General features: G+C 35.9%; 2 protein-coding genes across 4 annotated transcripts in view; both read left to right on the forward strand.

Annotated features, from left to right (window-relative positions):
- The window catches only part of LOC124632961, a 118,134-nt gene that overhangs the window by 32,969 nt on the left and 70,491 nt on the right, over window positions 1-14,674 (forward strand). The window lies entirely within an intron of this gene.
- Window positions 6,016-11,307, forward strand: LOC124632960. 3 transcript variants are annotated; one of them, XR_006984690.1, is made up of 5 exons: window positions 6,016-6,922; window positions 7,619-7,810; window positions 7,919-8,032; window positions 8,449-8,619; window positions 9,930-11,307. XR_006984690.1 is itself a non-coding variant. In XM_047167999.1 (4 exons), exons 1-4 carry the CDS (start codon window positions 6,877-6,879, stop codon window positions 8,550-8,552), a joined length of 456 nt encoding a protein of 151 aa, XP_047023955.1. In that variant the 5' UTR covers window positions 6,016-6,876; the 3' UTR covers window positions 8,553-11,307. The 3 variants fall into 3 exon arrangements, 2 of the variants coding, with proteins under 2 accessions (XP_047023955.1, XP_047023956.1); XM_047167999.1 differs by having other exon boundaries at window positions 8,449-11,307; XM_047168000.1 differs by lacking the exon at window positions 7,919-8,032 and having other exon boundaries at window positions 8,449-11,307.

Genomic DNA, 14,674 nt, shown 5'->3' on the forward strand with positions numbered 1-14,674 from the left:
ATGTCGACCTGTGGAATTATGCATGAGACCTATAAGCGTCCGAGTTATTGCAACTACGAACAAAATGATAATATTATTCTAGAGCAGTTTTTGTGAGTTCATAACTGGTTTGTGATTGATGAAGTTTTTGAAGTTGTGTTTTGTATTTTGATGTGAATCTTGGATTTAATATTGTTGTTATTCTTTTTGTCGTTCCACTGCAGGGCAAAGGCCTCTTCTCATACACAGAAGGAATGAGCTATGATAGACCTGCTTATATTTATAACTAGCCGTTTTCCCGAGGTCCCGCGTCCCATGGGAGCTACTGCCAGCACCGGGATAAAGTATACCCTATGTTACTCGCAGAGTCGCAGATGATATAGCTTTCTAATGGTGAAAGAATATTTAAAATCGATCCAGTAGTTTTTGAGTTTATCCATTACAACCAAACAAACAAAAAAAGTTTTCCTCTTTATAATATTAGTATGGATATGTATAGATATCCAAGCATTGATTTCTAAACATTTTTTATACGTGAGTTTGGGGTGGGCCTAAGTTCAGCAATCAGCGTCCTATAGCTAAATATCATTATTCATTTATTGCTCAAAATCTCCGCAATTTACTCAGAATATTTACACAGCCGTTTCAAGCAGTGCTTAAACAAATTTCCTCATAAGAACAGAAGCATATGAGTTTGTACCCCATATTTCAGCCACAAAACACACATCATTATGAACTTCAAAATGTGAAGAGGTCACGGCCAAGGACCTCAAAAGCGACCCTTTTAATGAACACTTGAAAACATAAAAGCTGAGATATCTTTTCTCTTTCCTTTCTTCAAAAGATGTAAAGAGAGAAAAGATTTTGAGAGGAAATTGAGCGTCTAAGATGTAGACACAATATGTAGGAGCACTTTGATTTTTGTTTGTTGTTTGTATTTTTATTTTTATTTTCCACACTTTTTTGGTTGTTTGCAGTCTTTTTGAACTGCTGATAGGATTTTTTTCTCATTTAGTGATCCAAAACTTTATTAAATCTGAATATCTGAATATCTTATAATATCTGAATATATTAAGAGCATACGCATTTGATCAGGCATAAATTCAATGTAGTGATAAACTGTTCAGTCAGACCGATCATCTTAATTTCGGGCCAACTGTAGGGCGAAATTTAACTTTGCGATTTGCGGGATCTCTAATCTCTAATCTCACCAGAATTGCCGATTCATACAAATATTATAATTTCCAGAAACCATGCTAATCAGGTTAATACGAAAACAAAATTACTAACTTCCATTTCGCTGTCAAAATGCCCGCAATTTAGAACATCGCGTTTCTAAAACAATACTTAATTATAAGAAAATTAGGACTTAGACTTCTCTGCTATTGAATTACGACAAAATTACTTTCAAATAAATGTGAACGAATTACCGAAAGCATTTCGTATTCAAAAGTAATTTTCATAATGAGGATTATTGTCACAGTTAACGATGTAGGCTTCGTTGCTAGGAAACGCTTACGTTTTCAGAAATCTTCAATTTCAGTGGAAATTCTAATGAAATCAAATTAATCACAGTCTTATTATGAAATCTATTTATTACTTATTATTGACCATTTCTTATTATTGATCTGTCTAATCCACGGGATCATGTAGCGAATAGAAGGAGAAACATTTCACGGAATGGGAACATTTCTTGAGATTATCGACCTTGTCATGAAGTGAGCAAGTCTTAGTATGTAAAGATAATTATTTCTGCAATCCAACCTTCTCCGGCTTAGCAGTTAAACTTGCATCCTTACAGCTAAGGAGGGTCGAAACAATTTGCTCCTTAAACAGGGCAGTTATGAAGGGGTAGGCTCCATCAGATTTAAGGGTTGATTCCCTTAATGATAATAGTGATAACATCGCGTATTTCACGCTTTTTGTAGCGATAATTATCCCTCTAGGGCCCTTTTGGAAAATATTGCTGAATTTCACCCTCTTTCGAGAAATTTGCAAGGAGTAACTTTTGGTGTAAGAAAATTAAAAATTGATACGCAATGGAGGGCGTAGTAGGGGCGAGGGGTGGAAATGCTATTTTAGGAAAACGGTTGGGGTAATATATGATGCCAGAATTTTCAGGTAACACCACAGGAGTCTATTTTTAGAACTCACCAAGTCCATTATTATTAGATAAAATAATGAAGAATATATAGGACAATACATTAAAGAGAGACAAAGCTTTTAAATCTCCCCAAAATTAATCTAAATTACACTTGACCATGCAATATCCTTATTATTTAACGGAATTAGTGTCATGCAAAGGAATTAGCAAGTATGAAATTGAAAGGATTTCCAGGCTTGGAAATTATTAGAATGAAGATTAAGATAGAGCTACCCACATACTTCACAATAGGGATGGCTACTCATTCAGCATGTTCAGTTATTGTTAGTAGCATGTTTTTGAAAATTCTTACTACCTCTACATGACCATAGGTGAGCAAACATCCCATTACTATACCTCACTTTGTCCATCTGTTACATTTATAACACCATAGAAAGGAAAGAGGGACAGAGATTACAATCTTGCTATGGAGATTGAAGATAGCTTTGAAGTCATAAATAAGTTTTTCTATCAGGTTCGCAATAATAGAACCAAATATGTATCTATCAAATTATATGTATTATGTACTGACATCTTTAAGATAGGTTGTACCATATGACTGAAATGATAACCAGCCATCAATCGCCGATTTGCCCAATTGTCGAAAATTCGACAGCTGGTTATGGTTTGATTGTTGCAACCCACGCTAAGTTCCCAGAACCGGAGTCAGCTTAGACAAAGATTTACTCCAAAGACAGATTTTTAACCAGACTATCTTCCATCTAAAATCGATACCCAAAGATAGCTTTTCTTTCAATCTGCTGTCTTCTATATCGGGGACACGTAACCCCCACATTGGCATGCCATGCGGACCTCAGGTAAACACTTGGTTGAGGTCAAGGTCAAACCTACCTTTTTGCTGACGGTACAAGTTTTAAGAGATGTAATCTTCTCTTGTTTATTAGTTCCTGAAGTTTATGGTTTCTTTTTTAGCTTTTGTTTTCGAAGTTGGTCGAATGTTTTATTTTTGGGTAAAAAACTGGTTTGGTAATAAAGGATAAGAAATAACGAGTATAATAGAGGTTTTACAAAATTTCGGGTACATTACATTTTCGGAAAACTATTCCCATTTTTTGGAATGGAAAACATATATTTTTTTATTCACATGTAAGAAAAATCTAGGTATACTTGAAAGCAAAAAAGTAAAAATTCATTTTCGTCTTTATTTCTGATCATGTAACGCATTATTTACCAAACTTTTCCATATCCGACCACAAAAAAACTTCTCAAAACTCAATCACTACAGAAAACAAGCGCACACACATATCCACATCCACTAAACAAAGTTAGAAAATGTCATTTTCCTTCAAACAATGTTGTAACACTGTTTGTGTAGCACTTTTGCTCGCTCAACGTTCGTAACTTAGAGTACTACTCCCGTGCCTTAGAGTAGCAAACTACAGACTAAATAGTTGGCTGACAGTTGACAACACGGCTGGCAAAAAAAAATAATTACACAAACTGTTCATTATTTTTACGTACCTAAATCTATATTAACATTTAAAAATATACATATATATTTCAACTAAAAGGGAAACGAAAACTTGTTTCCCATCGCTGTCACTCGGTAGTGTACCCAATAGGCTGGCTGCCTTTGCAAAGAAAATTTTTATTCCAATCAATCTGATCTTCGTAATGTGCGTGTTACCGTTGATCTTCATACTGAACTGATTATTCATTTATTCATCTTGATACTGATTTATGAGCCCAAACAAACTATCGGCCGACTAAAAGTTTGCAGTCTGCGGCCACTCTTACAAGTACTCCCGTGCCTTACGTCTCATGAATATGAAACAGTCCCACCGACCCACGATTTTCGGCAGAACGAAATAACGCATGTAGATTTGACTCCCTCTAAAAACGTAGGTGTGAAAGGGATGGATACTGAAAAATAAGCTGTAGACACTTGATGTATGGGACGATGTTTGTGCTTAATTGACCTGGATGAGTTTTGTTTGGAACTCGTAATTCTATTTCTGGTGTTATTTCTGTAATTTAAAAAGTATAATTTTTTAACAAAAGTGGGTGAATCCTTGCTAATTCATTTTAAAGTCATTGTCTTCATCCTCATCAACGAATAAAATGAGAAAGTTCAGCCAATTAAGAAAAAATACTTATATAGAACTTTGTTATCTACCTAACTGTTGATTTGTTTACCTTTTGTAGAGATATATATGTCGCAGGGATATGATAAAAACGGGGATATGATCAATTCCCTAAGGGATTTGATCAAATCACGGAGGATGTTAAAATAACAACACGATTTTATCTTTTCTCCAAACAAATCTAGTGAATTGAACAAATCCCTAAATTGGTTCAGTGAAATGACAAAAAAATTGTCAGTTCTTGTTTGGGTCGCGCTTGCAAACACTAGGCAAGCCGTAGGTGTCATAGATGTGCCTGTAAGAAAAATAATGTTTTATGTTATTCACGATGCCTCAAATCAGCTTCATGTTTTAATAAGTGATTATTACAAATAGGCATATCATACGCAACTAAAATATTTTTTAAAGAAATTTTTGTTGATTCTTTCAAAAATTAAAATATTGTTCTGAGTAATGGTGATTTTTTATATCAATATTTCCTTGTATTGCATACACCTGATTATCATAATTATGTAGGTATATCTTACCAAATAAACCTTTAAAATATCAAAGCAAAATTATTTTTTTTTGTCATTTCACTGAACCAATCTAGTGATTTGTTCAATTCACTAGATTTGTTTAGGGAAAAGATAAAATCGTGTTGTTATTTTAACATCCTCCGTGATTTGATCAAATCCCTTAGGGAATTGATCATATCCCCGTTTTTATCATATCCCTGCGACATATAGACTTTTTCCAATTCCTATCACTAGTAAGCATATTAAAAGATAGATTACAGCAATACGTCATTATGTAAGAGACAGGTACTTAGAGACAGTTCTAGCATGAAACTTGAAATCAACTCCAAAAATATTCGTACTTATACACCAAAATCGACTCCTTAACAAAATTAAACCCACTTCACTTTGATCAGGGAATGTCGAAGGAACCCAAAGCCTATAAGAAACACTTGAACATCAAAAGGCAAGTGGATACAGAAGTTCTTCACACTGACATTCAAGAAACTTGAACTGTCTCATATATCTCTAATTATCTCTCGAATTGAAGCAGTCTTGCTTTGTGGTTCATCAATATGTTTGTACTTCCTAGAATGACTGTCTTAAGGAGTCCCGTTCCTCTTAAAATTAGTGTAACGTTACAGCCTTTCGTAAGGAGGCTCATAAACTCTCGGAGGGAACTTATACTTCTTTTGTTTCATCTTCATTCATAATCAATTCACTTAAAGATATAGGAGAATCTATTCTGCAGAACATGTGCTACATATACATATAATCTGGCTAAAGATGGATCAAGAAGAATCTTGTCTCAAATCTGTTCCCTTCATTTCCTCCAACATCATTTTGGATGGAGTAACTCTCAGATAACCAAGTTTATAATACGAGCCCCACTTCAAATTTAGAACCGCCATTTTGTGCCAACGTCACTATCTGATGATGACAGCTCCAAGCTCCCGATAAAAGCCATTCAACTAAAAATAAATGACATATTAGGGTGACTCGACCAAACGTCGGCTTCTCAGCCCAATTACAGGGTAAGAGGTCCCAAAAGGTCTTCCCATAGGACTTTATTATACCCACTTGAAAGGGTGTATCGTTAAACGATATTGCAAAATCAAATTACATAGTTTTTCGCCTTATGACTGCCGATGGGGAAGGTTCGGATAGTTGGATTAAATAAGGGGATTAAAGATATTGCTTAGTAGTCGTTATTGGAAGTAAATCGCTGGACAGACATGCCGTTTAGTTGGTGTACGTGCTGAATTAATTTGATAGTTACGGCGTTATCTAGGCTGTGTTGGATTTTATAAATTGCAACATTAACTTAATTTTTATTATATTTTTGTACTGTGGCAACTTTTCTCTCTCTTGCTCTGCGACACGGACCGAATACACGTATGTAATTATTTGCAATCGCCGTTTTATTTACTGAAAAGCTGAATCTCCTGCATCAGCGCACCAGCCCTATCAACACACTACACCGCTGCACATGGTCCTTCGAGGAAAGAAGCGCTGCTGGGAGACGAAACTCCAGGTTTGCAAACAAATTTACGGCCGTGTCGCACGAGGCCATTTTTTTTTGGTGAGCATTGAGCAAGCAAACGGGCTCGCGATTTCCTGTGAGACTGGTCGTCGCTACAAAATCGCAATACCTATACGATTCGACGGCCACAATTACAAGATCCACAGGAGGAAGCCCAGCATCAGCATCGATCTAAAATTCGATTTCACCGTCGTCGCCGGAGTCACCTCTGCAGGTGCGAAGAGTACACTTGGCAGCAAGATAGGGTGTTCCGCGAGAGCAAGCGAGACGGAGCACATCGAAATTCGAAAGATTCGCATTTCATCGCACGCCCGCACGCAACAATAGGAATAGGACAATCGTACGGGCGCGAAAGAGACAGCAAGTGACGCCGCAAAACTTCACAGCAGCAACAGGCGAGCTCGCGCAACCGCCATTTTGTTGGGAAGAATTGGATCGCCGTCGCCGATCAATACTGTATAAAAAATATTACAATACTGTGTAAAAGTGTTTAATATAGCAGTGAATCTTGTAATACATAGTTAATAGTGTTCCTGTAAAGTTATTATTGAGTTATTAACGTAAAGTACAGGTAATATTTGTTTTAAGAATCGACAAGTTTAGCGAACAATGGAAGACCTAAAGAAAAAAGTCGCCGCACGCGGTTATGTGAAAGGTACTATGACTAGATTATTTAATTTCGTGAACATTGCCAATTTAGACGATATTTCCATTAATGACCTATGCACAAAACGTGATAGGCTCAATGTGGCTTTTAAAGAATACGAAGCCCTATGTAAAGATATTCTCGGTCTTGACTCCGCCGACGAGGAGGATGTGGAGTCGGTAGAGGACAATTATTTTAAAACTTTATCAGCCTTTGACAAACGCATCAAGCCTCTTGATTCAAACCCTTCAGGCTCTTCCACTCATGAAAAAACACATAAAACTAAATTACCACCTATATCCATAAAACCCTTTGAGGGCACATACACAGAATATGTTCCATTTATCAATTTATTTGATTCATTAATTCATAATGACAAAAGCCTAGACAATATACAAAAATTCTATTATTTAAGAACATTGTTAAAGGGTGAGCCATTCGATTTAGTCAAAAACTTGCCGGTTGAAGCTCTCAGTTATGATGCAGCTTTAAATTTACTAAAAAATAGATATGAAAATAAATATAGAATAATCTCTGAGCACATTTGCAAGCTATTAGACTTAAAACAAATAGTAAAATCAACAGCAGTCTCACTCAGAGAATTTATTTCAACAGTTAGGCAGCAAATAGCCGCCATCAAATATCAAGAACCTAATGTTATATACTGGGATGCTATATTGTTGTGTATTCTCTCTCGCAAACTAGACAGTTACACTGCGAAGGCCTACCAACTTGACCGGGATATGAATGCTAAGCCGCAATTGGAGGATTTTCTCAATTACATTGAGAACCGAGCCAACGCACTGGAGAATGTCGAGCAGGGACATCAACCCCATCCTGGTAATAGTAGCAGTAAGGTAGCAGCAGTCGCCACTACAGGAGCAACATGCACTTACTGTAAGTCTTATGAACATAAATTGTTTAACTGTAAAAAGTTTCAGTTATTGCCTGCAAATGATAGATACGCATTTGCCAAAGAAAAAAAAGTATGTATGATTTGTTTAGGTCAGCATGGTGGCAAATGCAGGTTTCACTTCCGGTGCTCAGAGTGCAAGAAGCCTCATAACACTCTGCTTCACTGCAATTTAAGTGAAACCCCACCAGCTGTCACCTTATCAAGTAATGTTGATAACAATGTACTTTTGCCTACAGCTAAAATCAAGGTAGTAGCAAGGGATGGTACTCAATACATCATCAAGGCGTTACTGGACAGCGGATCTCAAGTTTCATTTATAACCACAAAGGTTGTTCAGCTATTAGGATTAACGCCCTTGCAAAGTGATACTTGTATTATTGGAATCACTAATGAAAAGAGTAATATTAAGTACTGCATTCCTATTGAAATTCATTCATTAAATTCACCATTCAAGACAACAGTAACTTGTCATGTACTTAAAGATGTTACATGCAAATTACCGCAAAACAAATTTGATGTCTCTAGGGTCATTATACCACCCAACATTATATTGGCAGATGACCAATTTAATGTTCCTAGTGAAATCAACATGTTATTAGGGGCTGATGTATTTTTCCAGACGCTATTGCCCAACGAGCAGTGCATGACCATCAGCCTGCCCAGCCACAGCAACCAGTCATCAGCTGTGCCCCGGAGTGCTGCTCATCCACCACAACAGCCTAGTAGCACACAGCTACACGTCTTCAACACATACTTCGGGCACATTGTAGGAGGGAATCTGCCACCTAAGGTATCTCAACAAACATGTAATAGTGTAGTTTTGAAATGTGAATTAGGTCTCAATGAGACACTTGCCAAGTTTTGGACAAATGAAAAAGTTCCAGAGAGATTTGTTGAACAAACATCTGAGCAAGAACTTTGTGAAAAAATCTTTCAAAGTTCAGTTAAATTAGTTAATAACCAGTTTGAAGTTCCTATACCTTTAAAAATACCTTTGTCAGATGTAAACGATACTCTTGGTGGGTCTTTTCACTTAGCATTAAAAAGGTTTTTAAATTTGGAAAAGAGATTGCATAGTAATCCTGATTTATTCATGCAATATCAAAATTTCATTCATGAATATCTATCTCTTGGTCATGGTCATTATGTTGATATAGAATTGTATGATTTATGTAAGCATGCAGTATATTTTTTGCCACACCATGCGGTTATTAATAACAATAGCAAAACTACAAAGCTTCGCACAGTGTTTGATGGTTCAATGAAAACAAACAAAAAAGTTTCTTTGAATGATTTACAACTTAATGGGCCAGTGGTTCAAAAGGAATTATTTGACATCATTTTATTATTTCGTTTAGGTAGATACACATTTACTACAGATATAAGGCGTATGTTTAGAAATATTAAAATAGACCCTCAATACACTTCCCTTCAAAATATTTTGTGGAGGGACAATCCGGACGAGCCAGTTAAGTGTATTAGATTAGACACAGTTACATATGGCTTGAAAAGTTCAAGTTACTTAGCAACTCGTTGTATAGATGAGCTAGCAAATAAATATGAAAAGTTATACCCACTAGCTTCATCCATTATCAAAAATAATCAGTATGTTGATGATATTATATATAGTAATAATAATTTAGAAACCACTGTCAGTGCCAGAGACCAACTTCGTGATTTGCTTAAATTAGGTAGTTTTAACACTCATAAATGGTCATCAAATAATGAAAATGTGTTAAGTACTATACCATCAAACGAAAGACATTTTGATAGTTTAGAATTGCAAAAAGATAATTATTATATGAAAGCCCTAGGACTTCAAATAAATGTAAAGGATGATCACTTTATAATCTCTACTCCAGAACCATTTGATACAAAAAAGGTTACAAAAAGGAGCATACTTAGTTATATAGGTAGATTCTATGACCCAATGGGATTTGTGAGCCCAATTGTGGTCACAGCAAAGGCCATAATGCAAAAATTATGGTTACTGAACACAGGTTGGAATGACAGTCCGCCTGCAAATGTTCAGCAAGAATGGTTTAATTATACCAATAATTTAGCTGCAATGCAGCCTATCCTATTAGATAGGAATATTAGTGTTTCAGAAGGAGACTCGGCAGATTTAATCGGCTTTGCTGACGCTTCGAGTAAGACAGCCTACGGATGCTGTGTGTACCTGCGAGTCACAGACCAAACAGGTACAACGAAATTGCATCTACTTTGTTCGAAGTCGCGAATCAACCCTATCCAAAAGAAAGGCATGACTGTGCCAAGGCTTGAATTGAATGCTGCACTCTTGCTATCAAAATTGGTTTTGAGGACTCATGATACACTCAGAGTCAAAATTAACATCAGGCATGTTTGTTTATTCAGCGACTCGCAAATCGTTCTTGCATGGCTAAACACTGAGCTAACAAAACTTCAAGCTTACGTATCGAACAGAGTAAGTGTAATTCGTCAAAACACATCTGGATACAGTTGGCATTATGTCAATACGCATGACAATCCTGCTGATCTCATTAGCCGAGGCGTCAACCCGAATGAGCTGAGTAGCTGCGATATTTGGTGGAATGGCCCTAAGTTCCTGCAAAACAGTGAGTACAAGTTTGCTGCTTATAGCTCACCAGCTGAGTCACTCACAGAGGAGCGCTGCTTAGCTCCTTCCAGCAACTTGGTGTGCCAAAATCCCAATCCGCTTGACTATGTGTTCAAGCGCTTGCATAATTACTCTAATATAAATAAAATAGTAAGGCTATTAGCATACATATTGCGATTTTTAAACAATATTAACAAAAATAATTCTAAAATAAATACAAACTATCTGCAAAGTTCTGAGTTAGATAATGCATTAATGTTACTTATTAAATATGAACAAAGTATATATTTTAAATCTGAAATCAAAGCAATAAGCAATAATAAGAGCTTGAAGGGGAATCTAGTTGAGTTGCATCCCTTTCTTGACAATAGGGGTCTATTGCGCGTTGGTGGCAGGCTGCATTATGCTAATATAGCTTATTCACAAAAACATCCTGTCATACTACCTAAGGGCTCTTCAATTACTAGCTTGCTTATAAGGTGTGAACATGAAAGGCTACTGCACGCAGGGCCTAAGCTTTTACTCTCGCATCTCAATCAAAGGTTTTGGATTGTTAATGGCTTATTAGAAGTTAAGAAAGTAACTCACAAATGTATTGTATGTTTCAGACAAAAGGCCTTAGCAGCCAAGCAACTGATGGGCTCCTTGCCGGCTGCACGTGTAACAGCCACCAGCAGGCCATTTGAGAAAGTCGGCGTGGATTTCGCTGGGCCAATTGATGTGAAACTCTCTCGCGTAAGACGATCTTTAATAGGTAAAGGGTATATCTGTGTATTCGTATGTTTCGCGACAAAAGCAGTTCACTTAGAACTTGCATCAGATTTGACCACGGAAACCTTTCTTGCGTGCTTAAGGAGATTTATCTCCAGACGAGGTTTGCCCACCGAAATTCACTGCGACAATGCAAGTACTTTTAAAAGTGCAAGGAGTCAATTAGTTGAGCTCTATAAGCTGCAAGCTTCGCAGAGCCACCAAATGCAGGTTCAAAGATTTACCGCCGAGCGTGGGATACAATTTCACTTTATACCATGTTACTCACCTACATTTGGCGGGCTCTGGGAAGCGGCAGTTAAGAGCACGAAGTTTCACTTAAAAAGAATATTACAAAAAACCGTTCTAACTTATGAACAGCTTAATACTGTATTAACTGAAATCGAAGCAGTGCTTAATTCTAGGCCACTCTTACCTTTATCTTCAAACTCTGATGATTATTGTTATTTAACACCTGGTCACTTTATTATAGGTAGTGCTTTGTCAATGTATCCTGAAATAAATGTATGCAACGTTCCACAAAATAGACTTAAGTTTTGGCAACTATGTAATTCTTTAAAACAATCCTTTTGGAAAGTGTGGCACCAATGTTATTTAAATTTATTACAAAACAGGCCTAAGTGGCGTGATACAGTTTGTAATGTTAAGTTAGGCAACTTAGTTATTTTAAAAGAGGACAATATTCCTCCTATGTCATGGCCAATGGCACGAATTGTTAAATTATTTCCAGGACATGATGGAAAAATTAGGGCAGTTGATGTTAGGACACCAAATGGGAAAACCCATACCCGTGCCATCAATAAAATTTGTTTACTGCCAATAGAATATGATGATAGTACTTAAGAAATTGTATTAATGTTTAATAATAAGTCATATTTGTAAAACCATATAAGTTATAGTTTTTTACTCTTATGTAGTGTAAAACATAATTGTAAGTTATTGTATAAGTAATAAATAGATAAATACATAGCATAAATAATAATGTAACCTTCACTCTAGTTTCTTTTGATTTATTTCAAGTAATTGTTATTTGTGTTTTCTGTGAGGCCGCAGCATGTTGGATTTTATAAATTGCAACATTAACTTAATTTTTATTATATTTTTGTACTGTGGCAACTTTTCTCTCTCTTGCTCTGCGACACGGACCGAATACACGTATGTAATTATTTGCAATCGCCGTTTTATTTACTGAAAAGCTGAATCTCCTGCATCAGCGCACCAGCCCTATCAACACACTACACCGCTGCACAGGCTGAGTGGACGATTAAGGAAAATGGAATGGAGCGACATACTGTAGAAGAACAGAAGTATTTTCTCCACTAATTTGTTTGCTTTTAGGACAAGATTCAATAGTTAATGTTACGATAGCAAGCAAAGATCACTTAAAATCTCAGGACTATAGCCAAGTACATCAAAATCAACAATTCCGCTATCAACAAGTAAGATAACCACTCTAACGTCCGTGGATAGTACAGTATCCAAGAAAAAAGTAGCGTCATACGCCCATGGATACTATAGTATCCAAAGCGACGAGTTGTGTTTAACTCCATCTATTTTAAAATACGGTATTATTTGTTGAGTTTTGACAGATTATCTATATAGCTGATGAAATAGTTCGACGAAAAAATAAGAGATGGTAGTGTAACAAGCTTTTGACAAAAAAAAAAAAAAATTAAGTTCAGTTGACGCGTTTGACGTTCGTTTCGTTAAGTGTTTTTATAAGTGTCAACTATTATGTCGTTTTGTTTTATTTATTTTACAAGTGTTATACATCAAAATAAACTAGAAGATTTGGGCTTTACGATGATGTTTAAATATCACAGTTTTAGCTGATAAATCTAGTCTAATTTTAACTTCAAACGATTGTTGTTTCGAAAAAAGTCCGGTCAAGGTCATAGGCCAATCTTAGTTTTGTTTATACATATTTTACAAATTTTGCATTAAAATATTATATTTAATATCGTAATAAGCAAAATAATACATTTTTCAAACAGAAATATACTAAATTCATTGAAAATTTCGTAATAGCCTTCTCGAGCGCGGGAGACATCGCGGTAAAATTACGAAGAGTAGTGTTTTGTTTCGATTTAATTAAAATACTTAGAGTTAACCGAATATAATCAAATATACATCAGAAGAAAGGGTAATAAGCCTAGTTTGTTCTGAAAATATTTTATTGATAAAATATGCAACAGTTGTCCCTTATATTTTAAAATGGTAGAAATAAATGTGTTTTTTTCTCCTTAAAATCATGTTTAACCCGGATTTTAGTATCAAAGATTATAACTAACGATTTTAAAATATCATTAACTTTGATCTGTATTCTTTAACCATTTTTTTCGTATTTTTTTCTTTATTTTAGCCATTACGGTTCAGTAGCTGTATAGGTTTTTTGTTACGACGAAGTTGCGAGTCGCGCGTGGTTCGGGTGCCGCGCGCGGCTGGACGTTAGAGAGAGAAACGGTCGCGCGGCCCGGACGTTAGAGTGGCTAACAAAACACGCTAGAGGTAGGTAAACAAAGTTCATTATCCCAAAATTATTTCGTAGCGTTCAACAAACAGACGCCACATCAAGCTCACAAGACTGGGTCTTACCGAACTAAGCCGACAACAACCGATGTTTGCCGAAAGCAGCCGATGTTTGCCGAAATCTCCCGATGTTTGCCGAACTAAATACACCATAATTCCACATGAATGGCGAGCAAGGATGAGTGGACAAATGGGCCAAAGCAAAGGGCCGCTTTTAATATAGACATTTAATACTTTTAGGGGAGCCCTAATTTATATGCGAAGTTCAAAATCTATTTGTAAAGAGTTGTTTTGTTTGTCTGTCCGTCTGACATTGATTCGTCTTTATTGGGCTTTTCAATGTTTACTGGCATTGTAATAAATAAAGTGGCATGAAAACCCTTTTTAATCGGAATGTAAAAGTTTTCATTGATGGAATAATGAGATTTTTGTGTTTAACATTTTGGAATTGTTTTAAACAAATTCCACAGTGATTTCATTTAATTGAATAAGGAGTTATGTAGTCACTTTACTTTGACTACATATTAAAAAAAATATTGATACTTAGATTAAAACGAAGCATAACATTAATTGCAACAATAAAACTTTCTCTACATAAAATAAAACCATACAACTACAGTAACAAGACCCGAAACATTACTACAACTCAATCTTTACCGTAACGAGGACCAGTTAGCAATCCCAAACTTCTAACATAAATTAATTCTAAATAAACGGACAAATGTTCATAATTACTTTCACGTGATCATAGGGGCTGAACCGGTCTGTCGATGTCTTTAATAGATTTCAATTATATAAGGGTGGAAATGAAGGGGATGAAATAGAGCGAAGGGCGGTTGAGTGCACATGTGGCATCTAAACTTATTTATAAATTAATAGAAGCAGGCCTATTGTATTGAAAGTTTTTTTTACTGATTGGATTATAGTTTTTTTAGACAGGATTTTG

This window comes from Helicoverpa zea, chromosome 9 (assembly GCF_022581195.2).
Source record: "Helicoverpa zea isolate HzStark_Cry1AcR chromosome 9, ilHelZeax1.1, whole genome shotgun sequence".
Classification (NCBI taxonomy): domain Eukaryota; kingdom Metazoa; phylum Arthropoda; class Insecta; order Lepidoptera; family Noctuidae; genus Helicoverpa; species Helicoverpa zea.

Coding starts and splice junctions, on each gene's coding strand:
- LOC124632960 (XM_047167999.1), top strand. CDS start 6,877: ATGGAAGACCTAAAGAAAAAAGTCGCCGCACGCGGTTATGTGAAAG. Junction 6,923..7,618: donor CGCACGCGGTTATGTGAAAG/GTACTATGACTA, acceptor CTCGCAAACTAG/ACAGTTACACTGCGAAGGCC. Junction 8,033..8,448: donor ACCAGCTGTCACCTTATCAA/GTAATGTTGATA, acceptor GTATTTTTCCAG/ACGCTATTGCCCAACGAGCA.